This window comes from Ptiloglossa arizonensis, chromosome 7 (genome assembly GCF_051014685.1).
Source record: "Ptiloglossa arizonensis isolate GNS036 chromosome 7, iyPtiAriz1_principal, whole genome shotgun sequence".
NCBI lineage: Eukaryota > Metazoa > Arthropoda > Insecta > Hymenoptera > Colletidae > Ptiloglossa > Ptiloglossa arizonensis.
In genome coordinates this window covers 21,152,774-21,180,221 of record NC_135054.1, presented here as the reverse complement: position 1 = coordinate 21,180,221, position 27,448 = coordinate 21,152,774, and the positions used below count along the sequence as shown (strand labels likewise).

The following is a 27,448-nucleotide window of genomic DNA, read 5'->3' as shown; positions in this document are numbered from 1 at the left end:
ATTTGTATGTTGCTTTTCGTGCAGCAGATGCCACGACCGCTGAAATATCACGCCGGGTTTGGTTTAATCTATTTACACTTCGGTTTTACCGCGTCGTATATTTTCCTTGGTGGCTGCACGCGTACCTACGGTTGCTAAGTATAGTACGTCGGATTCCTTAAGGTCGACGGTGGTTTTCGTGGTTTTTGCGTTTCGGCCACGCTCGTGATACGCGAGCCCCGGTTATTATCGTTGGGAAAAAATTACGCTCGCTTGGTTCCTCCGCGGTGGAACCTTTTCGACGCGTGTTGCACGCCTACGAGAGAGTGGGCGCGTCGATGTGCACACAAAGCCACGCGCGTAAAAAGGAATAACATGCATTCGTTAATCATCAAAGTGGCGAATCGTTGCGAAAAAAAATCTCTCTGGAAAAAAGCCTCGACTCGCCTCGCCTCGCCCGGCCCGGGGCAACAGCATTTCCCTGCGCTTTTTCATGGCCCGCGATAGCGCCAGCGCGATTCGCTTCCACCCTTTGCTGACGATACGCCGTGAGATTGGGTTTCGCGACGTTATTTGCGAAAATCCACTTACAATGGAAATTCACCAATTTCCGCGCGTAACGCCCTTTTAAATGGCAGTCAAAAGACGCCGTGGGACGCTGGCAGACATCGTTTCGTTCGAACGGGTGATAACACGAACGATAACCGTGCCAGGATTATAGCCGGACCCAACACCGAATGGATCACGATAACTACTGCGCTTCTTTTCAGTTAATATCCAAAAGGTGAGGCGAAATTCGCCATTACGGTGCTCTTAATACGGGAAATTAGCGTCCCGACTACGCGCAATGGGACAAGATAAAGCTTATTTATAAACAGCGAACCGGAGACGGAAATCGAGCTTTTTTTTTCTTTTTCTTTTTTTTTTCTTCTTTCTCAACTCTGCCTTGCGGATTCAATTTCCAACCACGTCTGCCATCGATCGAGGACTGAATTTCTAGCACGTCGGATCGTACGTTTGCTAATCGACTGAAAGACAACGGAATCGTGAGAATAAAAATCAACTCCTTTGAAACACACGTCGGGTAACGATAACGGAGAACACGGTTTTCTTTTAATTAGCGTTCGACGTGTTTATACGGCGATTCGATTTTTGTACAAGTATAATCAAAGGTCTGGATTTTGGTTCTCTGTAAAATATTAACACGTTTTCTGTAAATATTATCAGTATGATGTAACTTAACAATTCCTTAAATTCGAAGTATCGAATAACGATCTAGAAATCGTTAGATCGTAAGTCTGGTAAACTAGTATTTGGAAAACTAATGTCTGGAAAACTAATGTCTGGAGTGCGACCAATAAGTTCTGGATGCGACTAATTCGAACAAAGTTACTTTATCGTGACTATAGCTGAAATATCCCCGTTTCTAGAGGTAGATGGATAGATAGGTAGAGAGAAAGAGAGAGAGAGAGAAAGTTCGTCGGGCGTAAAAAATCGAGTGATGCATTTAACGGAAGCGGCCGTTCACTCGAGCCCCAGCTGGAAGCCCCTGTCAAACGAAACGAAAGTAATTATTTCAAATGCGCGCGAACGAGTCGATTGCGTTGGACCGCGGGATGTTCTCGCGTAGATCATCGTCGATTTATCCAAATAATAACCAAGCGATTGCGAAAGGACTGAACGCTCGAATTGCTACGAAACGAAGCCTTTTCGAGAATTAATTCCGCGGAAATTACGATAGAATTATTCAAGCAGCGACTGTGAAACGAAGGTGTTCGAAAAAGAACAACTTTCTCTCTCTTTCTCTCGGAAAACAACGTTTCGAAAAATCGTTCGGTTCGAAACTATACCGTCACGGGCACATTTCATTTTCGTCAAGTCGATCCGAATCTCCGTGTTTGAATTATCGCCGCAAAATGGAGGAAAACGCGTTTAAAAAGTTTTCCATTCGCTCGTTTCACCCCGCGCGTACCAGCGAAAACAAGTTTGCCGCCGCTCGACCGTTTCGCTTGCCAAATCTGCAATTTTGCGAATTTCGACGCAAACCGAACGACATTTTGCTCGGGAAATATTGCACTTTCGAAAAGTGCGATAAAACGAAGAATTTTTCCATTCGGGTTTCTTCGAAAAAAAGAAAAATTAGAACTAAGACTAAAAATCGGGTAATCGATTGTACGAAGACAGTTCTCTCGACTGTGTTTTATTCAAATCGGATAATTGTTCGTACGGAACGCAGGAAAACGTAGCAGTACATCCGTTCTCGGCTTCGGTGAACGAAAGGACGTAGCAAGGCGTCGTTGAAGCTTTAATATTCCTGACTCGCAGGTCTTGGCAGCTAAACATAGATCGGTACCGCGATCGATGGGATTCGTTGTACGTACACAATGTTGACGTCGTTCATCGAGCTTAACAACCGATTAATTCCGGATTAATCGAACCGTGCGTGTCACGTAGCTTCGTCTTTTTTTTTTTTTTTTTTTTTTTTTTTTCATTTATTTTTAGACGGAAGGTCACAGCTTCTCCCCGGTGTCGCGTATCGATTCTTCTCGGTATCGGTGTCATCCTTAAAAATGGACGCGGAACATCGGCGACGATTCGGGATGAATTTTTCATCGTGGCCCGACGTGGTACCCGGGACAAAGGGAAACCGGATCGATGTAACCCGCGGAATTACGGATAATGGAAAAGTCATCGACCGATCGTCAGAGATAATCAGATAAAAGGACTCGACGCGAACAGGTTGCGAATTCGATTTTCAATCCGTGGACGGTCACGGGAAAATTTCGTTCGCGATGGCTAGTCGTGCACTGGCAATATTGTTCACCCGGGGAACTTATTACGAATTAAAAGAATGCTGGTTAACATTAGGTTTGAGAACACTTGTCGATTTGACGGGTATCGAGAAGAGATACCTCGCAGAGAATTATAAATTAGAAAGCTTCGAAGGAAATGAATTTATCTATATTTATCTCGTTAAGTAACGAATTTTTATTGTTTCGTGTACAGTAGAAATTCTCTGTTAATCAACAAGGAAGATTATTATCTTTCCTGTAGTAACGATAGGAAAAAATCAACGAGTGGGATGATGGTTCTTCAGTGCTGAGTGTTACAGTTCTTCGATGATGGAGGGGATACATTTCTTCAATGGTGCAGGATTTGGTTATTCGGTGGTAGTGGGGACAGTTCTCCTGTGACCTTCAGTGGCCAATGATTTCACTCTGTACGCAGAAAAAGAGAGCCACCGTCCAGATGGACAATAGTTCGGACAGTGTGAGATTCGAAAGGTTCTCGCGTTGATTATTTCGTTCGGAAAACGCCCTAGTTCAGCTTGGTGCTCGATATACACCAATAAAGTCCGATGACCCGACCCAATTCGTCGTAATAGTTAGCCACTAGCATTCTTTCTCTATAGAAAGATCGCTACCGAGTCGAAACTATTTATCGAGAATTCTTTCGAGCGTTGTAAGGAGAACGCGATGAAATTCTACGAAGGGACACGGACGATATCCTGGCCAACCTTTGGCAAATCGAAGGAAGGAAACCTTCTGAACGTCTCTTTCCATGGGTAGGTCTCGTTTCGTGCGAGCAACCCCGAGATACGACGAGAAGGGGTTAGGATTCGATTAGAAATCACCCCTCGTCGGGAAGACTTCACCGGTGACACGCAGATGCGCCAATTTTCCGGAGGAAACGGGAATTGGAAGATGTTTGGGTCCCTTGATTGCCGGGTATGGGTAGAGCCAATCGAACGAAGCAGAAAATTGATCGTTTGGACTTATATCGACAGGAGTTACCCTCTTCTCGGTTCCGCCACGTTTCGGGGAACACCGTGTTACACAGGGAACCAACACCGTTCCTAAACGTTCACAGTCGGTAACTTAGCGCTAGAGTCGTTGCAAAGTTAATTGACCGCTCAAGGCCATCGAGGTCCCCGCTACTTCGTTTAGCCACGCCTATTTTTCTCCTTCCTTTCTCTTTCGGTCCCAGAACCTAGAAAGGAACCAATCCGGGTAAAGTAACTTCTTCTAAATCTTCTCAAGAAGATTTAGAAGTCGGTAACTTAGCGCTAGAGTTGTTGCAATATTAATTGACTGCTTAAAGCCACCGAGTTCCCCGCCTCTTCGTTTAGCCACGCCCACCTTTCTCTCTCCCTTCTCTCTCGGTCCCAGAACCTAGAAAGAAACCAATCCAGGTAAAGTAACTTCTTCTAAATCTTCTCGAGAAGATTTAGAAGTCGATAACTTAGCGCCAGAGTCGTTGCAATATTAATTGACCGCTCAAGGCCACCGAGGTCCCCGCCACTTCGTTTAGCCACGCCTATCTTTCTCCTTCCTTTCTCTTTCGGTCCCAGGACCTAGAAAGGAACCAATTCAGGTAAAGTAACTTCTTTTAAATCTTCTCAAGAAGATTTAGAAGTCGATAACTTAGAGCCAGAGTCGTTGCAAAGTTAATTGACCGCTCAAGGTCACCGAGGTCCCCGCCACTCCGTTTAGCCACGCCTATCTTTCTCCTTCCTTTCTCTTTCGGTCCCAGAACCTACAAGGAAACCAATTCGGATAAAAAACTTCTCCTGAATCTTCTCAACGAACAACAAACAATTGTTTCGTTTGTTTCTCTCACCCGTGATAAAAATACTTTCAATTCGATCTCAACCGAAACGTCTACACGGTGGAAGGTTCGTCCGGTGATCGACGACCTCGAGCAACCCGTTGATCTCGCTCCAAGTTCGCCATTTCCCACAATGGTCGAAATTCAGCGACGCTACACGCTATTTCAAAAGCGAAATACGTAGATCCTCCGCGTCGTTCCTCTCACGGACAGGGCAATAATTCCCAGCGGCGGCTCGCTTCGAATCGAAAAGCGAACCTGGAACTCTTTCAACGACGCGTCTAATAAATTTAGAATTTATTCCAACCCGGAACGCGACCGGTCCCCGTGTCATAACTTATCAAAGCCACCTCCCTCTCTGTTCACGTGACGCATCTTCTCGTTTTTATCTCCTCCCACGGTCCACGGTACCCCCGGTCGAGGGGTACGCTGGTAAAGTTTAGCCCCGGGAAAAATACTCGGGGCAGCAGCAGCGGCGGCGGCAGTGGCGGCGGTGGCGGCAGCGGCGCAAGTAAATAACCTGTTACCGTTATTGCCGTCGCTATTATTTGCACCGTGACAAACTCGGTCGTCGGTGTATCGTCGACGGTTTTATTCGTCGCGTGTGCGCGCCGCGACGGCCGCGTTTTTCATAATACCGGCTCGAGCCCCTTTCGTGAAAACTCCGACGCGGACGAAGAGAACCGAGAGAGACCGGGGGGCGGTACAAGGGGTGGGAAAAAGAGGTCGGTATCCTGTCGGGGGTGTCGTTGGTGGATGTAGCCCGACACGGAAGGAAGCATGTCGCGACGGAAATCCCGGCGTCTTAGTGACGTCAAGACGCTAACAAACGGCGTACCGCCGTCGCGCCTCGATCTCTGTGTGCAAGGGTACGTGTGTACCCAAGCCTTTGCGCCTCGCGAAGCTTCACCGAGGGTCGAGAACCGGTGTCTGCTACAAGGGGCTTTCAATGGTAGTTCGTCAAATGCCTCTTGGAGCTTCTGCGATGCGTCCTCCCTTACCTCGCGTTTTTTTTTTTTTTTAATACATCGCGAAGATCCTCCGAAGCGCGATTTATCGGAAGAGATTTTTAGTCGGTTCCTCCACGTGGGTGGAGGCTCGCGAACGACCAATTGAAACGGTTACGTTTCGGAGGAACCGAGCCTGGGACACTCTTTACGTTATCCGGAAGCGGATCTGAGATTCGCCTTGCAAGAGATTGGATGCTACTGGGAGCACACGTTTCCATATTTCCGATCTCGAGAAATTGGTATTCATTTACAGAGGTTTTCTTCGAATTTGATACATTTTTTTCTAGTGGTCACTGCGGGGAACACAACTTTTCATCTTTGTGATCTCGAGAAATTGGTATTCATTTACAGAGGTTTTCTTCGAATTTGATACATTTTTTTCTAGCGATCACTATGGGAAACACACCTTTCCATCTTTCTGATCTCGAGAAATTGAATTTTTCGGTTTGCTTAAAATTTAATACACTTTTTCTAGCGATAACTATGAGAGCCACAACTTTCCACCATTCCGATCTCGAAGAATTGGTATTTTTCGGAAAAATTTTCTTCAAATTTAACAATGTGTTTTCTAATCGACATTTTGTAACGTTTCTTTAAAATTTTGTTGGCTTTAATTATAAGAAAGGCGTGAACTTTATAATAAATAAAAAACTGAACGTTGGTCTATAATATGTATTATACTCTGAGTCTTACAATTGCTAAATAACGAGCGAGTCTGTTACAAAGTGTTCCTGTTTTTATATCGTGGTTGAACTCGGTACACGTAAGATGGCGTTGTGGTCTCGATTCAAAGAAATTTAATATTATAAAAATACCGTGCTAAATGTTGAAACGTGATCGGAAACATTGAAGAAGGCACATAACATTAAGTAGAGAATCTTTGGTAATAGTCTCCGCGTAGAAAATTCTGGTACAAATAAACACAATCTGAATTATACAGTACAAGTATAAACGATTGCACAGTGCGAGCGAAATTACGTACGAATTTTCTTAACGACTTTCAAAGGAAAATTGTTGACCCGGAAAAGAATCTAGAGCACGATGGACAGTCTTAGTCAACTTACACACAGTCCACTGCGTCGTCTTCGCTAGTTTCTTATCCAGTATTGTACCAAAGAGTAAACATCTCTCGAAGTATCCTAAGTAGGTCAATATAAAAATTTCAAAAGTCGTCCTTCGTACTTTCTATGGAACAATAAATCAATCTTTTCGTTTTACAAATGTCAAAAATCGTCCTCCTACGCGCGAACAACTTACGAAGGAGTTCTACAAATATAATTACTTTCACACTTTCTATCGAACAATAAACCAATCGTTTCCTTTTACAAATTTCAAAAATTATCCTCCTACGCGGGAATAACTTACGAAAGAGTTCTACAAATACAATTAATTTCATACTTTCAATCGAACAATAAACCAATCGTTTCGTTTCAAAAATTTCAAAAATTGTACTCCTACGCGCGAATAACTTACGAAGGAGTTCTACAAATATAATTACTTTCATACTTTCTATCGAACAATAAATTAATCGTTTCGTCTCAAAAATTTCTAAAATCGTTCTCCTACGCGCGAACAACTTACGAAAAAGTTCTACAAATACAATTAATTACACACTTTCCATCGAACAATAAACCAGTCCTCGTTGAATTTTCCCCGAAATACATTTCACATTTGAACGCAAGTCCCCAGCTCGGTGTATTCCCAACATCTGCTTGCATCTTCGTTGGGGAAATGTCGATTCGACCAGAAAAGTATCTCGAGTGGTTAATTTGAAATCCGTGATCGGTACCGGGGGTGAAAACCGCGAGAAAAGCGTCTCGGGGGGTACAGGAATCGAATGGAAACGCTGTCTCGTTGGTCTTCCGATGGGAAATAGCTCTTTCATATCCGCGGTGGTGTAATCGTAACGGATTACTTTCCTCGTTAACTTTTTGCGTTCGACACTGCTGAAACAGTGGTAGAAGGGGGTAAAGGGAGAGACGACACGGCCAATCCCGCGGAAATGAATCAGGATTACTTTTACGGCGCGTTTGAAAGTTCGCGACGAACGAGCCGAGGGGTTGAAAATAAAGGGAGGTAGGAGGAGGAGGAGGAGGAGGATCGGAGGTTGAGATTCGAGCTGGGGGCTACGAGAGAGGTTGACGCGGAGTTCCGAGTGGCTGGAAATTAGCTTACTTAGACGGTAGACTGGAAATATTGGCAGATAAGCGATGTAGCTAGCGACTAAGAACCGATAAAGGAAGGGTAGACTTACCCTGTTCGTATCGTGCTTGCGATGGAAACACGGCTTATTGTAACGCTGCGGGGGATTACGGTAGCTAAGAATTCGGTATTATCGTCGTTGATTGTGTCGGTTAAGGTCCGCGAAATAATGAGGTGTTCACGATCGATAAAGATCCGTGAACGATTCTTGCACGTGTATGTTCTTTTTACATCGAGTGTCTGTTGCAGTATGCAGTCGTAGAAAAAGGATTCGTAAATCTTGGACAATGATTAATTTCTCCAGTTCTGATCATTTTTTTTCAAGCTTTTCTTCGAGACTATAGACTCGATGCAACGATAATTTTTTATTCCGAAGTGGAATCTTTTCTCGTGTTTATTTCGTTCCGAAGGATCACAGTCGCTGACCTCGGTCCTCTCGGTGAAAGAATCAGCGATTGGTCGAATAATCGTCTGAAAATCTGGCTCTCTTTCGTTTATTCAATTTTCCTAAGAAAATTGAATTTTTTCCATTCCCCCATTTTCCAATTCAAACCGGCTGGAAAATCGCGCGGAGCAAACTCGCGAGTAGAGCCGCGAGTCGTGGAAACGAAACAACGCGACTTTCAATCCCCGTTTGGCTTTGTGCGGTACACTGCTGTCGCTTCTCTGATTCTTCAAACTAAATTGCATTTACGGAACTCGTGGAAACTTTCGTTCGCTGTACTCGCGAGTATTTCTTCTTCAAACACACCCGAGCCGATCTTGTTCCTCGGCCCGTTTCCGATCGATCCTCTCGATTCATTTCACGCGTGCACCCTCTACGCGCGCGTAGTTTCGAAACATTGTTTCAAACGTAAGAAAGTTACAAAAATTGATTTCAACGACCCTTTTAGACACTTTACGAGTGCCCGGATGGATTACTCCGAACTCCTCCACCGTCAATGTAAAGCTTCTCGTTCCAAGTAGAATAACGCTATAAAAAAAAATCATACCCCAACTTTTAAGGGGTCGTTGCAAAGAGGAGACTTCGATCTTCGAATCCACGGTAAGCTTATTGTCGTAAAAAAATTTTCGAACAATCGAGAGCGGCTTGAAGTTCGTCAAGTTTTCTTAAGAAAACTATCTTCGCTTTTTCAATCGCCTGCTGCGTTCAGAAGATTTTCGAAGAGACTCGACCCAGGGTCGTGAAAGCAGAAGGTTCGATCTTTAAAACGAGCCCGAGAAGATTACTTTAGGGTAACTTTTCACAAAGTTACAGCGCATCGAATATTCCCAGCGTTTCGATCGAGTGTCCTCGAACTTTTGAGCTGCAGTGTACGTCATTGTGCACGAAAGATGCACTATTTTCGCGAGTATCGATCGATTTCAACTTTACAAACACTGAGTACGTAGCTATGTAGAGTATAATAAGTGTCACAAATCTTGTATCGTAAACGTGTATCAAAAAGGGAAGGTGTTTTATCCACACAGATCACAACACACACACACACATTCTCTCTCCTTTATTTTACACAAACACACGTAGGTATCTGTTAAGAAAAACAAAAGAGAAACGCACAGTCGAAAATGCCACACGTGGGCCAGTGCAGTCAGTCTAATAAATGCACTCGAAGTGCATCCATCGTGCAGTCTCAAGAAAAGGTCGAATTGGTTCACGTGTGTAAAAGAACGCAGTAATCTCCAAGTTTTCTCGAATTGCTACACGGAACGGTTTCGAACGAACGTGAGTCACCAATGTGATTCCAGTGACTCACGGTCAACTTTTCGTTAGTTCTACGTTAGGACGAGGATGTTCGTCGAATTGCAAGGTGCAACGCGAAAGAAATCCGACGAAACTCCCGCGAGAACACATCCTTTCTGCGGTACTTGTCCCCGCCGGAGTCTCCGGGTGCAGAAAATTGGATTTCGTCGACGAGGAAAAGCTTTTGTTCGGTCGGGCGGTTGGTACGGGAATCAATTTTTCGAGATCATCGCGGACCTCCCCTGGAAACCTATTTGCTGGCTCCCAGGAAGCGTCGAAGGGTAGCGAACCGACCGGCTAGGTGGAGGAGAAGAGAAACGAATTAGTCGGGCGTATCGTAAATTACAGCAGTTGCGAGCCAGCCCGCTACCGAGTTTCGCGTAATCAAAACTCGTTCGCCTACCGGTATAAATAAACTTTATCGAACTAGACCGTTGCGAACGCAAATCGTGTCCACGGAAAGGATTTCAAGGGAAGCATCTGTTACCGCCAAGGAGCATCCTTTAAATCTTCTTTGCCTTGATACGTTCTTCCGTGCGTTTCGACTTTACGCGAAGATCTTTGGGTAAATGATGACTAAAAGATAATAAGAACTTGGTAATAGAAGTACAGAAGTAATACTTGTATTTGGAGAAAAATAACGGATCGAAGGAGATCCAAGCAAAACACTATGGTTAAAAGACAATATTATCCTTCTTTAAATTGTTTACGGTTAAAATAGTATATTGTATTAGTAATGTTAAGAACTCGAACGCACAGAGTCTACCAAGTTAGAGAAATACAGGGGTACGTAATAATTTTAATTAGAGAAAAATAGTGTACTGTGAGAATGGGTGGAAAGGGATCCAAGGAAAGTACCAAGTTTAAAAGATACTGTTATTCTTTTTGAAAATTGTTCGCGATTAAAATATTATATTATATAAGTAATGTTAAGAACTCGAGCGTGCACAGAGTCTAGCAAGTTAGAGAAGTACAGGGGTACGTAATAATTTTAATTAGAGAAAAATAGTGTACCGCGAGAATGGGTGGAAAGGGATCCAAGGAAAGCACCGAGTTTAAAAGATACTGTTATTCTTTTTAAAAATTGTTCGCGGTTAAAGTCTTGCATTGTATCGGCAATGTTGAGAACCCGAGCGCGTACAGTGTAGCAAGTTAGCCACGCAGCTCGTACGACGAAGATTTAAACCTCGATCCCCTTTGGACGCAGGCGAGCGAGGAACGAGGCGTTTTCGAGCTCGTTTTAATCTCGGTTTTTTTTTCCATTCGTTTTTCCAGCAAAGGAGCTGAAAATATGCGGCAGCGTGAGAAGCGGCGGAGAGGTCTGTTGCTCCGCGGACATGGAAGTGAGACTGCAGGCGAGGGCACGTGACAAACATGAGAAAGCCACCAAAGAAACTCTTCAGCGACTGCATCAGGTCCTGTCGACGAGAGGGACCAGGTTTCACAGTGAGTACCTCCCTAGACTTTCACGATTTTAATCACTTCACGGCCAAGTCTGCGTGAAATTCTACCCCGGGACGTTTACAGTGACAACGCGCAACGAAGAGGGGCTCGTGGGGGGTTGGGGAGGGGTGTTTGGGGTGGAGGTCTGTTGAATTGGTCGGAGGAGATGCAGCGAATTCAACGTTTTCACGTTTATCGCGTTTAAATTGAGTCGTCGGCTTCATCTTCCGGGCCCCCCCTTCAAAGTGCATCAACCTCAATCCGAAGTATGCGCGATTCAAACGTTCAACCAAGAGTAATTCGCGGTCTACTATATTCCACGCGGGATGCCAGACGCCTGTGTTCGAACAAACGTCGCTTCTTTTTTTTCAATCGCGAAACATTGCATAATGCGTCCCTCGGTGGACAAAATTAAGTGGAACCACAACCAAGACTCGCCCTTTGCTAAGATTCAAACCCGAATTGAATACTCTTTCAATTGGCCCTCTTTAGAACGCCAAAGGGGCATTCAAATTTCGTTTATTTAAATATTGAAAAATAGAAGGAAGCACGGTGTAAACAGTTTTTTGTACCGGTTAACGCTGTATATCTAATTAAACAAGATAACAATAAAAGCGACGGAACGCAACCCTTAACCGCAACATCCCCAATTCTCTCTCTCTCTCTCTCTCTCTCTCTCTCTGTGTCTCTCTCTCGACGAGACGACTAACTTTCGACTCTCAACTCTGAACTAACTCTCAACTAACTCGTCCACAATAGTGTTGCAATTTCGACCCTCGAACGGGTCCATTCCGACCCTGTATTTCACACTTTGCGTTCGAATACGTAGCTTTCGTTCCAAGTCTCGCGTTATTAAACTTCCTTAGATACTTTACTTTCGTGTCTCTGCACTTTTACAAATTTCATATTCCAAAATATCGTCCACGTGTAACGTAAAAGTTCCTTTATCCTTTCGTTACCTCTCGTTTCTACAAATTTATCGTCCCTTCGTAACATCCGAACACCCAATCGAATCTCTTCTCGTCTTACCTCACAGCAGAGAGACCTTACGATAGAAACGATCGTTGTTTCGCAGTTGTGACGTAAATATGGATCAAAACGGACTCTCGACTCACCGAAAAGCCTTCTTCGAATTGAATTCGTTCGTTCGATCGTTCCACTCGATTTTCCATCAAGCGTTTCAAAGTTTTACACCAAAGACTCTCTCTCTCTCTTTCTCTCTCGTCCACCCATTGTACGATAAATTCATTCCGGATGGTACGATATTAACTCGACGAAGCTCGAATGCAAGAGCCGGAGCAACTGTTAATCAGTTCACCGAGGAGAAGTTGGGCACCAAGAGCGCGGGGCAACTGATAATCGGCGAACAGACTCCAGACCCTGGATAGTTACGAAACAATCCGAGCTCCGAACGGAGCGAGTGGTAAACACGGAAAGAAACTCGCGTTTCGAGAGAGAATCGACCATTCCCCCACTCCCGTCAATTATGCCGGTTCTCGGTCACCAAAAGGACTTTTCGGAGTAGTTTAATCGGCTGGACGTCCTCGACAACAGGAATGGCGTCGACAGCCCCCGGAGAAACGAACGAGCAGCTCCGAAATGAGATTTCTCTAGTAACTCGTCATCCGAGCGGATCTTGCCACTCGCGTTGCTCCAACTTCCCTCTTTTTCTTTCTTCAATTAAGAAGAAACCGCGAACAACGAGTCGTCCGAACACTTCGATGATGGAATACCCGTGATCGAGAATCTTCGCCTTGGAAAATCGTCCGAAATTCGATCACACCTCTTTTCTCGACCTAATAGAGTAATATCGATGATTGACGTTCGATTTTATCCGACAAAATTCCATAATTTTGGAAATAAACGTTATTCCATAACGTTTCTCGAGACGAGAATTTAGATTTTCCAACGTAAATCGTTCAACGGCGCCGTCTTCATTAACTACGAAGACGCGAAGGGTTGTTCGTCCTTTGGGTAGGTAGACCTAGAAAATATATAGTGGCTCGTTTCAGGCTGGTGAAACAGTAATTTTGCTAATCTTTTAATCCTCCTCGGTTTCCCAACCGCGTAATCCTCCTTCGATGTCGTGCCCGCCGATCTCATTACCCTCGGACTTTTTATTCGCGCTTTGACGACGGTACAGCGTTTCCCAAAAGGTGATTTCAAAGGTTTATTACGACCACGGTGTTCGATGTTTAATAACCGTGGTTTACGATTCGGTCCAAAGTGTACCGGTGATTTATGTTTCCGAGTCGTTTCGAGCGAAATGCTACCTACAGCTGGATTGAAACGGTATCGAAATAGAGAGAATTTCTAGGGCAGAGAATACGCACCGTAGAGAGTTTGCCAAGAGAATGGCATTGTTAGGTTCAAAGAAGCCAAATTCGAGGAGTTGCGTCTCACAGACACGAGCCTCAGACCCCACGGTTGCTCTATCAGGACTTTCTAATAGAATTCGTGGATTGTTTTGGAGCGCGTTGATCTCGAAGACGCGCTGATTCGGTGTCAATGTCAGAATGTAATCGAGAGACTCCCGAGGGTACTCCGTTACGGTGTTACAGTATCTTCAAACATCGTTGCGTTGTCGAGAGCGTCGGTAACAGGGTCGAAAGATCTTAACGAAGTCTCCGAGTATTCCATATTGAGTTCGTACTCGTGGAATTTAAGTGTTACGTCAGTTGGAGCAAATCTTCGAAACGAGTATTCGATATAAGTTCATCCTCGTTGAGTGTGATCATATCGGATAGGGTATCAGCGAGACTCGAAACTTCTCAGATAACGAACACTATTGTCGGTGCTCCGTTAGAGTCGTTCGAATTGTTTTCCGAAGAGATACGATATTCTAAAGCCCCTTTTCGATCGCAAGTAGAAGGGACTTCGACGATGAAAAAGTACCAGAACTCCGAGCGAAACGTCCACGAGTTAAACGGATAGAGTGCATTAAGAAGCCCCGCTTAATCGCTTTAGTGATTGCCGTGAAAATTAGCCGGCGCCGGAAGCTCGAACTCTTAACGAATCTCTGCGTACTCGATATAAGTTTATCCATTCGTTCGAGATGATTTCGAACCTCCGAGACGATGAACGTTATCTGGCTGGATCAGAATGGTGCGAATCGTTTTCCAGAGAGGTACGCCCGGTATCTCGAAGCATCTAGTCTGAAAGGTAGTTCGTCGAGGAAAAACAAGCAGAACCGTCTCCGGAGCGGAACGTCCACAAGCTAATGAGCGAAACGGATAGAGTGCATTAAGAAGGCCCTCCCAGTCACTTTGGCGATCGCCGTGAAAATTAGACGGCGCCACGGTGAAAACCTCGAGCTCCTAACGATTCTCATTAACGAAATTACTCGACGGCGCGCTAGCTCGCGCCACCTGCCGGCGACGGCGTCGTCGCCGGTACCCTCGTTCGAGCTTCAATCTTTCCCGTACCCTTTCCACCGACCACGGCTTCTCTGACAGCCGCCGTGCTTCCCTTTGAGGTGCTACTGCCTAGCCGCATCCAGCTACGTACCCACTTTGCTTGCCACTCAACGCGTTAGAAGTACGGCGACAGAGAGCGAGAAAGGGGGAAAAAAAAAGAGGGGGCGGAAAGTGGAGAGTGGGGGGACCAGGGTGATAGTGTGAAACAGGGAGCAAAGGGAAAAGGGACCGGGGAGCAAAGGGGTAAAGTGGACGACGGAGATGATAGGAGACACGGAGGAAAAAAATGTTACAGAGACACGCGCGGAGAATTATTAACCGTCGAGACATTTCGGAGACTTCTCGTACGGTTTCCAGCGATACGCGAAGCGATTTCGAAGTTTGATCGCGCTATCGAGGCAGTTCGGGGCGTTACGATCTCGAGACTCGCGGGGCGTTCCAGTCGCGGACACGCCCACGAGTCCACCCCCACCACGCTCGGGCCACTCCCTCCGGGGATCGTTTCCGAGTAATCGAGCTGTATCTTTTCGTGTTTCTTTTTACTTTATTCGTACTCTACTGTTTCCACTGTTGAAAGAAACACCCTGATCCTCGCTTTCGGAGCAATGTATTGTATTTCTTACCGATGGTAAAGATTCCATTTCCGATATTTATTTATTTACGGTGCGACGAGTGTCTTTCCGTTTCGATATCGAAGGAAACGAGACACCGCCGTCTCTGTAATACTTTTTCATCGAGGATTCGAGTCACCGTCGAAGCCACACGCCCTGGGAAACTGTGTCGAACGGTTTCTCGCAGAATTCTTCCGGGTAAAGTAGAGATATTAGTCGCGATCCGGTTCAGGAGAGGAGTAGTGTACCGCGAATTCTAAAGCGCGACGAAGGCTCCGCGCCAGTCGTCGCGACGCGAAGTGTTTCCTTCTCCCCTTTCACACGACGGTCTCCTCTCGGTGCTTTTTGCCCGGCGTCGTCGGCGTCGTCGACGATTCGTTACACAGGGGGACGGGGGCAGCTCGTACCTGTTCTCCCCCGTCGTTAAAAGGAATTTTAATCACATTCTTCGCGGCTGAAGTGACGATAAGAACAGGTTCAGGGTGCCGACGTCCGTGAGGTTTACGCGTCGAGGGTGGCGCGGCCGCAATTGGGGGTTGGGGTTGGAAAAAGCTGCCGCCATTGTTACCGAACTGACTCGAGCACACCGCGGACCTTGCCTTCTTTTCGTCGTTTTTCCTGCCGTGGAAACTGATTGAGACACTTTGTCCCCCGGGGGGACGTTTCCGTCTCGATTTGACTTTCCATTTGAACGACTGCTGGCGGACGTAGTGGTCTTAACCCTTTACGCCGCGACTCTCTTTCTCCAAGAATGGACTTTATCGGGCTAGAACATTCTCGATAATATTCCGAACCTGTCCTTCTTCCTTCAGTTTACTCGTACGTATTTTCCAAATGTGCGATACATTTTTTACAAACCGACGAATATTCAAAAATAAAATAAATTCTACGCAGCAAAGGGTGCGTATCGAGAATTACTAAGCTTACACTTGATATATTTTTCACATGTGCGATACATTTTTTACAAATCGACGAATATTCAAAAATAAAATAAATTCTACGCAGCAAGGGGTGCGTATTGAGAATTACTAACTTTACACTTGACATATTTTTCACATGTGTAATACATTTTTTACAAATCGACGAATATTTAAAATAAAATAACTTTCACGTTACGAAGGGTGTATATTGAGAATTACTAAGCTTACACTTAAGTTCGACGAGAAAATATTGATCACATATTATAAAGAAAAAATATGTTCTTGTTACAAAATTTAACTTTCGTCGAATTACTTTTTTAATCAGTCGATTCGTGCGTATCGTTACAATCGTCCACGGTGTACGCGCGTACCGACAACATAGTAGAAATTTTCGTAGTATTTTTTCTAATTTAATTTTATACGCCAACGAATGGTACAATCGTATTATCGGCGTATATTCGAGACGCGGCAGGAACTTTTCTTTCGTTTTTACAAGCGTTGCAGAGTGCCAGAATTTACGCGAACGAACGACGAAAGTTTCTTCGCGAAGGCTCGGTCGCGGCGGTGTTACGCAAACTTCGGTAACATGTTGGTACTGACGGGGGGGAGTGGTTAATTAACGCTCGCAAATTGGATAGGAGGATCCATGGGAAGCGTCTTACGCAAAACACTGTTAACGCGTGATCGGTCGTCCGAAGGGAATCGACGCAGTAATTGATTTGCAAATCTCAAGTAATAGGGTGTCTGTTCTCGAAAGCGAATCGATGCGAATCGTATCGTTTACGGTTGTCACCGCAACCGGATGATCTTACGATAATGGGGGAGGGTGGACAGAAGGAAAACCTTGCAATTAAGGGAATTACACGTCGAATTCCACCGAGGATAAATTAATTAACGTTCGTGAACGAGGCGAAGACGATTGGAAAAAAAAACAGAGATCGTGCATTCGAGAACGAATTATTGATCTTTCTAACATCGTCGAAGTCTCCGAGTTTCAGTGACACATGGTTTCTTTTCTTTCTTTCGCAGATTTCTTTAAGGAACTCCTAGCGGCCAGCAAAAAGATCTTTCACGAAATGTTCACGACAACCTACGGGGTTCTTTACCAACAGAACGCGTACGTTTTCACGGATCTGTTCAAGGAACTGGAGAATTATTACAGCAAGGGAACGGTGAGTTATTTATCCACTCTTTGATAACACGGTCGCGTGACTGTGTCTTGTGTAAAAGTTGCGAGAAGAAACTTTTTTCCATCAAGAATAATACAGTTTCGAAGAATCTTCAAAGGCGATGACCTTCGACGAAGATTATCTCGGACTTTTTTTCATTTACATAAAAGAAATGCTCAATCGTTGGATTCGTCTCGATGTTTGCGATAAGTCGCTGAAAATTACAAGATTACCCCTACAAGATTACTTGAAGTCGAAGATTTTAAAAAGTTACGTAAAAGAAAGAAAAATCCCCGAAAAATGTAAAGATCGTTTCGAAATTCCTACGAAATCGTATCGTTCACGAGAAAGAAATTGAAATTCGTTGATTGGTGTGAAAATTGAGTTGGTCCACCCATAGTATGTATCCGAGGATTTCTCTCGTGCAATCGTTTCGTATTGAGCCTACTGGAAGACGATCGAGGCTGGTCGAAGCGACGCGGCAAATCAAATTCCGCGATAAAATCGATACCAGACGTCGTCGGGGGCTCGATTTTCAAAGGCGGGAGAATTTATCCTACGTCCGTCCCCATGTCCCCAGGCTTTCCCTTTTATCCGTCGCGGTGGCTCGTACGGTGAACTTTTGGAACGACAGACCCTCGTCCAGCCTGAGTTTAACCGCGAGCAACGAGACTTCGTGATAGGGGTGGGTGGTGGTAGGGTCACGCGCGAAGGCGAGTTTAATCAATGCTTTTGACGTTCGACGATCGCGGCGTTTTCCGATAAAGGGCTACAAAATATCCCGCCGGGGTCGAGCCCTTCGAAACTCGGTGATTCGTCGAACGCTACAATTACCGAGCGACTTCGTTTTTATCCATCGGGCAGTCTGCTCTGTTTGGGGTCCAAGGGGTTTACGATTTTCGGAATACGGTTACGAGGGATACGTTTTATCGAGGTGCGTGGCTTCCACGAGATGGAATTTTCAAGGTTTCGTACACGATAACGATAACGAAGCTCGATCGCTTGCTCGAGTGATCGGAGAACTTGGAAGACTGTTTTTATCAATTTCGAAGGGTAGTTCTGTTTTTGGAAGACTTCGATGAACGAGCGATTTCGTTTACGTTTGTTGGATCGTCTTTGGTATTTGGGATCGTCGATTTTGCAGAGGAAAGTGATCGGAGAACTTGGAAGACTTCGTTTTTATCAATTTCGAAGGGTTGTTCAGTTTTTGGAAGACTTCGATGACCGAGAGATTTCGTTTTCCTCTACGAACGATTCCGTGGAGGAAAGTGATATACATAAGGTAGATTCTTTAAGGTTTCGTTTACGATAACGTTGAACGCGTCCTGGAGCAATCGGAAGACTTGAAAGACTTCGTTTTTATTAATTTTGAATCTGTTCCCAAGGGAAGCTAAGTTTTCGGAAGACTTCAATAACCGAGCGATTTCGTTCTCATCCGTTGGATCGTCTTTCGTATTTGGGACCGACGATTTCGCGAAGGAAAGTGATTTCCACGAGGTAGAGTTTTCAAGGTTTCATTTACGATAACGTTGAACGCGTTCTCGAGCAACCGGAGGGCTTCGAAGTCTTCGTTTTTATTAACTTCGGGGCTGTTCTTAAGCTCAGTGAACTTTTTAGAAAACTTCAACGGTATCAATTTTACCGAGGGGAGTGTTCCGGAAGAAAGTGGAGCGCTTTTGACAAGGCTTCTTTTTTCGTTAACGGGTGTATCCTTGTACAGATAGGGCTTTCGAGAGTCCACGTTTTTCTTCTTTTACTCTTTGTCGCGCAAGTTCGAAGTGTTTACAACGAGCTTTCCATTAGAAGATTGCCCTCGTTGGCTTCTCTCGTTGGTTCGATTGTATCTTCGCCAATGATGGCCATCTTTCGGAACGATTGTTCTTAACGTGCTAAATAAAAAAGCAACAAAAAGCTGAATATTTCTCTGATCGATGTACGATACAATATTTAACGATCAATGGAGTTCGTTAGAACGAGTCAAGCAGAGATAAGGTTCTTCGTTACAACTTTTCTTACGATAGAATTCTTTTACAATAGAATCTTTCTATGCTAGAATTTGTTCACAGAACCTTGTGTTCCCTCTTCGTAACATTTCTTTAAAACTGTTCCAACTTTGGATACTCTTCCACACTTTTCTTTTACAATATTTCAACACCAGAACTACCGACAGTCAAAATATTACTATTTGTATCGCATCACATACTATTCTCAGATCAGAGAAAAGACAAATTATTGGATTGTTCGGAAAGTCATTTCGTACTCCAAAATGGAGAGTATATAATTTAATAAAATGTTTATACACTCTAAAAAATTCGTGTTTCATTGTCTCACAAAAAAAAAAACAGAATGATTTTTCAAACAACCCAATAATTCACAAGTGCCATTACTTGTCTGTTCTGATAATTATCTACGACTATTATAAACAAAAACACCGTTGGTAGAATAATTTCAAAAATAATTTTGAAACGAGTCGAATTGGCCCTTTCGATAGTTGTACTCCTTAATTAACGCCACAGTTTCTCCATCTCCAATTCCATTGTGAAACTCAAGTATCTTCGACATCTAAATACGTACCGAAGAATCTTGATGTTCCTCGAAGTGACGTTCGAACGCGACTCGTCGCGACCATACCTGCAACAGGAACCTGCAACAGAGAAGACGGTATCGAATGGGCCATTACTATACGTGCTACGCCTACGGGATCGCGAATCGTTTCGTCACGTAGTACCCGACCGTGAAAACAAAAATGGGAAAGGAACCAAAAAAAGAGCGAGCACGGGTATATAGGGAGGGCACCGTAGACGAGACATTTCGAGGGTCGATTGTCATTCAAATCGCCTCGAATTATTCACCGGCGCCACTTGGACCTGTTCAGGTTGGTCCCCGTGCAGGCTAACGCGCACGAAAATGGCCCCGCATGAATACATTACCGTCGCGATCGCGGCGACTCGCTTGCGCGCCGGTAACGAATTTATATCGCCGATATATTGCGTCTCGTGTCATGGAATCGGAGGATTCGAATTTATCGAGGATTGGTTTCCTTTTTTCTTTTTTTTTTCTTCTTCTTTTTTTCTTTTTATTCTATTTTTTATTCCTTCCCGTTTCGCACCGCCGCCGCAGCCGGTTCGATAATACGACCGTCGAATTGCAGGATTATACCTTCGATTGGTGCGCTCCGAATATTGGCCAGGAAGTAGGGGGAGGGAATCTATGAATGGAAAATCCGGATAATCGGGCGCTTCGACGATCACGTTCGGTCGTTCTTTGTTTTCCCGTTTCGTTTGATTAGCCGTGGATCCAACGAGCGATTTGCATCCCGTCTTGAAAGTTTCATCGGTTTGCCAAGGAGCGAAATTTCTCTTCCGTTACCGAATGTGCCTTCTTGATATTATTATTATCAGTAATGGTAGTTTTACGAAAATATCTCCGGTTTTCCTTTTACACTGGCCAAGACACAATCTGGATTTTTTAAAAGTTATTTCGGTTGGATTTCTTAAATCGTAATTATGCCTAATGAAGCACAGATAAAATCAAGTTAGATCGGACCAAGTTGATTCAGGGAATCGGATTAAGATCACTCGAGATAGGCTAGCTCGAATTCGAATCTCCAGTCGCTGTTAGGTAACCGATCATGTTGAAACGAAATAATTTTACGAGCCTCCAATTGTTCCAGGTCGACCTCAACGACGTCATGGACAATTTCTTCAACATCCTCTACCAGAAGATGTTCACCGTGCTCAACAGCCAGTACGACATCAACGCCAAGTTCCTCGAGTGCGTCGGGGATCACATGAAAGAGATGAGACCATTTGGCGACGTTCCTCAGAAACTGGGTGTTCAGATCAAGAGGTCCTTCGTCGCCACCAGGGCGTTCAGCCAAGCCTTGACTGTCGCCGCGGATATTCTGAAGAATATGCAGTCGGTGAGTCGTTTATTCTAATCAACACCGGCAGAGAAGCCTGACAGAACGAGTAATTGTTATCGATTCGATCTGATCTCTGAAAGTTAACAAACGCATTGTGCACCGATGCAGTTGGATCTGTTTCGAAAACTAAATTACCTCTTATTGGCTCCAAGTAGACTCTACAACTTTCATTGACGTTGTCCTGACGTTCCTTATGTCGTTCACTGTCCTTGGCTGACACGGTCCTCTTCGAGTGGACACCACAGTTTCGTCAACGGTGTCAATTGGACATCTATTGAACGATCTCATGGAACACCAAGTCCTTCGTCCAACTCCCTCCAGATCCAAGAATCGAATCCTCGTAATAAAGTACCTGAGATTGTCGACCGTGTTGTTAGAATTGTCAAGAAGCTCGAGATACTCGGTTAAAGTTCACGTAGCTACGTTAGAACCTAAACACGTGACGCGTTGACGCAGGGACAGTTGGAAAATTGATTTTACCTTCACAGTTGAAACCGTCCGCGGATTGTGCAGCTGCACTCACCAGAATGACAGTCTGCCCGTCCTGCAGCGGGATAACCGGGAACGTGCTGGCGTGTGGCGACATGTGTGCCAATGTGATGAAGGGTTGCTTGGCCCAGCATGTGGCTCTGGACGCTGAATGGAATCACTTCGTCGGTGAGTAATTTCCCGTCCATTGTTCCTGTTGTAATTATAGGCAAGCGCGGTACGATATGATCGCCAGCATCGATACACGCTGTCCGTTTTATTTATTGCTCGTTGCGTGAGAAAACTCCGTCACGTTCGTGGATCGAGACACGCTCGATCTCTGTGCAATCCAGGTTTTCCTGGAGACTCTTGGTCCTCGTACTCGGCCTCGAGAATCCTTGGAACCCGGAACTTTCTGTATCTCGATGCGCTGGTCGAACTCTGCAGAGACCTCGCGATCCTTTGGGAAAGAATTCAAGACGCACGAGTCGGTTAAAGATGATCTTGGATTCTTCGAAGTCCGTTCAACTTAATCTTGAAGCGCTCTTGCGTTCTTTGGGTGAAAAATATCATGGAACTCGCGATCGTCGCTTCGTAACACGATGAGACCACTAGAAAGGAATAGCTGGGCATTTAGTCATGTGTATTGAAAAAGACCCAAGGAGAATATCAAGGTTAAGTGAAATGTTGTCTCGGAACACGAACATTGAGGAAATATGGAAACGGAAATTCGAGTCTCTATCCGAAGCAAGGAAAGTATCCCATTTAGCTAATATACAAGCCCATTAAAGGCAAGTTAACAGCGAAGATACTCGATCCAGCTAAATGTCTCAGCCCTCCCCGCCAGCAATAAAATCGTTCGAGCTGGCTGATGTCTCGATCCTTGCTATAGACACCCCTGGCACTTGTCGCCCTTATCTACCCCTAACCGAATCGTCCCCTATCCCATTCGAAGAGAAGAGAAGAGCTGACCGTTAATTTCCCCCCAATCTTCTTTCAATTTCAGAGGCCGTAGACAAGGTGGCGGATCGACTGCTTGGTCCCTTCAACATCGAGATGCTGGTGCGACCTATCAACTTGAAAATCTCCGACGCGATAATGAACTTCCAGGAGAACAGCCAGGATGTTTCGCAGAGGGTGTTCACCGGTTGTGGTCGGCCTGTCCTGGGTAGACGTAGACGTAGAGACAATCGGGAGTTGGAGCTCGAGTCGCTGAACTTTGATCAGGAAACATTGACCGAGGATCGTGGCTCGTCGGCCGCGATTCTAGATAAGCTGGTGAAAGAGATACGGCAAAGGGTGAGGGACTCTCGACAGTTTTGGGTGTACTTGCCCTACAAGCTCTGCAACGACGGTTTGGTGGTACCACCCAGCAACACGAAGGAATGTTGGAACGGCACGCACGTGGACAAGTGAGTACAATGCTCGTAGCTTGTGCGCAACCTAATCTTTCACTAGGCCCCAACTCGTGAGGAGAAAGGTTGGAGAGCCTATATAAAAGGTATAGCTCGACCGAGAATGAGAGGGCAAAGATACTTGGTAGGGTAACTGGGGTAGGGAGTCGTGTCCCTGGTGAAGTTGTGTTAAAAAAATTATGAGAGAACCAGTCGTTACGAGTTTGACACCCCTGGTAGTGGTAAGTGGTGAGAGATAAGTATTTTTATTCGTGGTCTTCGAATCAATGGGATCAAAAGTACTTGGTTCAGGCACCCACGATCTCTGTGCAAACTTTCTTTAAAGAGTAGGCAGAGTAGATGTAGAACAAATCTTCCACTAGTCTTGAAAATGAGCCAGCGATATCTTCGCGCACCAAAGAGTTCGTTTCTGCTCACGGACAATCGGTACACTCTAGAATCGGCCCATGCTGACGTCACATCTTACCGTGGGTGGGGACCGCACACTGGACCGGTTCGCGCATGCGCGGTAGGATCCTCGCTCTCGCTTGGCCGAGCTATATCTTCTCCGAATGTGTGCGATCATTGCGTTACATTCTTCACGATTATTTACGGAATCGTCTAATTTGCTCAAACTTTAGAAAGTAAAAGTTCAGAACAAATCTTTTTTACTTGAAATTTGAAGATCCATGTTTGCGAAATTAATAATAAATAAATCGATTGCGTTGTTCTTTCCAGGTACATATATCCCGTATCGTCGAACGGAGAGACTCAGATACTGAATCCGGAAGTGCGGAGCACAGGGTCGAGGTCAACGATCGTGAGAGATCAAATCTACGCGTTGACGACCATCACGAACAGACTGAAGTCCGCGTTCAATGGCCAAGACGTCGATTGGATAGACACAGGTACCATTGAACTCGCTCGTGTTCCGCGCGAGCTATGTATTTATCACCAGTTTTATTTCGTACGAAGTATTCACGTCGTACCAACGAGTCCCCCATACGCAAACTATAATTATCACTGATAGAACAGGTGTACCCCGACTGGTACGCTTCCATTAAAGCAAATACTGATCCCGGTGAATATATCCCGGCGTAGGCATACTGCGCGGTATTTAGTTAAAACGTATAGGCAATAGGGGTCCAATCGTGTAATCGGTATCGGTGTACATTTGGCTCGTGCAAGCGGATAGTTAATCGAATCCGGATAATGAGTTGATTAAATGGAAATGCCAGTTTGCAGAACGAACTCGATGCATCTTTCGTGTCTCCTGTAATTGGGCGCATTTAACGCGCAGTAATTAACAATTAACTTGTTTCGGTTCTTCGGTGGACATTAATTTGTCCCCTTCGCGGAACTTCGCGCGAACGAAGTTCGCGCCGGTGAAACGAAAGTACGGTTACGGTCCGCGACTATTTATGGAAAGTTCCATTGTCCGTGTCGTTTTGTTGAAAATAAAAGAACCGTCTAGTTGCCTGTCTGCAACAGACGTTCCTTTATTATTCATTACCTCGTTGAATCCCAATTTCTAAGGACAGCTATTTATGACGCTAATACTGTCCGAAGCAACGTGACGCGACGACTAAATTATCAACGCTGTTGTGGCAAGATGAATTTTAATATCGACTTCGAATAAACGAAATATTCGTACGGGAATTTTAACGTCAGTTTAACCGTAGAATCGAATCGGTTTTCGTAGCTTAATTTTTGTCGTATGTAAACATCGTTTCTTTTTTTTTTTTTAACGTTAAATTTACCGTGTATGAATTTTACGTGTTCAGAGACGATCGTTCGAGATTCAATCACGTTGCAACTATTGAACAAACATTTTTCTCGGATGTGTGTGCATTCAGACTTAAACGAAAGTTCGTATTTAAGTTTAGTATTCTCATCTCGAAACCTGATTCTATTTTAAGCAAAACTGGTCCATGCGTAACGATGGTTATCTCTTTTAGTTTCACGATTTTTCTGCTACGAGAATATTAAAAACGATTTCAAAGAAATCTTAAAGGAACTGAATTCCACGCGAATAAATAAACTCTTCTCTATTTTCTCTAACAAGGCAACAATTAAATGAAATCTCATTCAATGCATATTTAATTATAATGCATTCTTTCGATCGACCATGCACTCAAGTTTCTTGCATAACAAATGCACGCAGCTCGAGTTTTTAATTTTATAATGCAACGTAAAGGACTAAGGAAAGAATTTTGTTACAATAGCGATTCTATTTTTCCCCACATTGTTTACATACAAAAGCACTGCAGCAGAAAAAACGGTGGAGATTTAAATTTAAATTTAAAATGCAGTAGCCATGTTCTTCGTGAATTGGAATTTCCGTGTTTCCTGATCTCCGTACTTTTTCTGCAGATGTACTTGCCAAATCGGTCTCCCGCTCGGCAGTATGTTGATCGCAGGAAGACTTTCGTTTTTTTGGCGCCAATTTACGTCCCGTGACCACCGTGTTTTCCTTTTTATTCTATATCCGCTCCGAAAATTTACGCGTGAAAGTACGCCAACAAATCTTAACGGTTCGCTTTAAATTTTCCACATGGCTGACATTCCAAAAACAAAAGAAGACTCCTGCGAGACAAGTAGAATACATTCGGGCAATTATTTATGGCTTTACCTGACCATCATCTTTGGCTTTACGTACCCTCTAGACCTTCGAGTCTCTATACTTCTGACAATATTACAAATTTCGTCGAATAACTTCAGATACCAAAGAGTATAAGAAACTAAAGAGACAAAAGAGTATAAGAAACTGTACGATTAATTTTTCCATCCGCTGGAAACAAGGATACATCCCGTAGTGACTCTAATAACGAGACTCAAATGTCCCATAATAACCTTAACAATCAGATTTAAATCTAAGAAGTCAGACAACATAGAACCAGGAAACACACTAGAGTTAAATCAGAATTAAGTTAAATCGGTAGTATTTCGAAAAAGTTCCGAGAAATCATCTAGGTTTAGATCAGAATTAAGTCAGGTCAGTGACTGGTCCGAGAACAGCCGAGGAACGCGCTAGTCCCAGATAAGAATTAGGCCAGGTCAGTGGTAGGTCGAGAAGGCCCAGGTAGCCCGATCCATGTTTGTTTCGTTCCCCGTTAATTCCTTTTATTGTTCGTTGATTGATCGGTCGATACTCTGAATTCCAGAAGACACGGATTGGACCGGTTCGGGAAGTGGGTCCGGTGACAGCACGGACGACGGCAGTCCGCTGACCGACGACGAGGACGGTTTCAAGGAAGGTTCGGGTTACGAGCCGAAATCGTCGCCACCGGAGACGCCGAAACAATCGCCACCCGCTGTGCACCCGGCGGTTGTACCACCACGGGTCGACGTCGAACCGAAGACCACCAGCGACAACAACAACGGGACGTCCACCGCTGACAACGGTGCGAGCAGACAGAAGATGTCGCTGTCGCGGGCCCTGACAACGTACCTCGTACCAATCGTGGTTATGTGGTTCGGTGGCTGCCTCACCGAGTGGCTGTGATCGTGCGGTATCTCAGGACAACTTGCTGCGATGTAAATAATTCCTTCCGAACGCCGTGTCGCGTCCTCGACGGGTCACGTGTTTCACCAGGTGGTGCACGTCCACCTTCTACGTGGCGACCCGTCGAGAAGACGTTGATCGCGGTTCGACGACGCGTGTTCCTCCACCGGGTGACCGGATACGCGTTCCTCGGGATACTGGACAGGGACGGTGGGTCCCGTGGGTGTTGGCCAGGGTGAATTCTTCTCGCGGCCACTCGACCACGGGAACCTATCTCTACCGACCCTGGACTCTAGGCTGTCCAGGGGTTGGGGAGAAGACTGGACTCGTCGCTAGCCAATCGGGGGGAACCGAATTTCCGGAACGTTACACCGACCGACGAGCGTGCCTTCAGGACGAGTGGCATGGTGTCGGCTACGATTGTTAAGATTCGAGTAGGGTTTCTCGCGCCACGCCCGCGCTACTGTTTAGCATGCTTCGGAGGGACGAGGGAAACACTCGATGAGAGAAAAGTCAACGTTTCGCGGAGATGTTCAGAGATAAGAGGGAATAAGAAATCATCCTATTAGAGTAGATTAGAAACGAGCTCGAGTGTTTGTCTTGTAGGAGAGTTTTTAATAGTATTTCTATTGTTTTACAAGCTGCGATGAAAACTCACACTGCGTTTAACCTGTTTGCGAACTGTTGCTCGAAGTCTTTTTAGGTGTTGGGTTGTTTACCGTGACATGATAAAACGAAGGAAATAATCTACCGTGTTGCGACAGTAGGTTGAAATCGGGGGCAGATCGAGTGTTTACCTGGCGAGAATTTTTAATAGAGTTTCTATGCGCTTTGCGATCGAAGCCATTCTCGCGAATGCTTCTTTCGTTGAAAGCTCCCGTTCGTAATGTATCGAGCGCGTGCGCGAGCATCTGTTGCTCGAGGTCCTTTCTGGTGTTGGGTTTACTGTGACGTTTGAAAGGATGCACAAGACAAAGGGAAAGAAGCAATATGCCACCCTATGAGAGTAGGTTAAAATCGGTGACAGGTCGAGTGCTACCCCCGTGAGAGTTTATAA

The 27,448-nt window shown here is 45.0% G+C and overlaps 1 protein-coding gene across 1 annotated transcript in view; it reads left to right on the top strand.

Annotated features, from left to right (window-relative positions):
• Dlp (glypican dally-like) overlaps positions 1-26,392 on the top strand; it is a 173,721-nt gene extending 147,329 nt beyond the window's left edge. The window contains exons 2-8 of the mRNA XM_076315749.1: positions 10,816-10,986; positions 16,960-17,102; positions 20,773-21,021; positions 21,513-21,681; positions 22,499-22,904; positions 23,625-23,794; positions 26,051-26,392. Coding sequence (XP_076171864.1) covers positions 10,816-10,986; positions 16,960-17,102; positions 20,773-21,021; positions 21,513-21,681; positions 22,499-22,904; positions 23,625-23,794; positions 26,051-26,391 — 1,649 coding nt within the window. The 3' untranslated portion in view covers position 26,392. The remainder of the gene's footprint in view (positions 1-10,815; positions 10,987-16,959; positions 17,103-20,772; positions 21,022-21,512; positions 21,682-22,498; positions 22,905-23,624; positions 23,795-26,050) is intronic.
• The last annotated feature ends 1,056 nt before the right edge of the window (positions 26,393-27,448 follow it).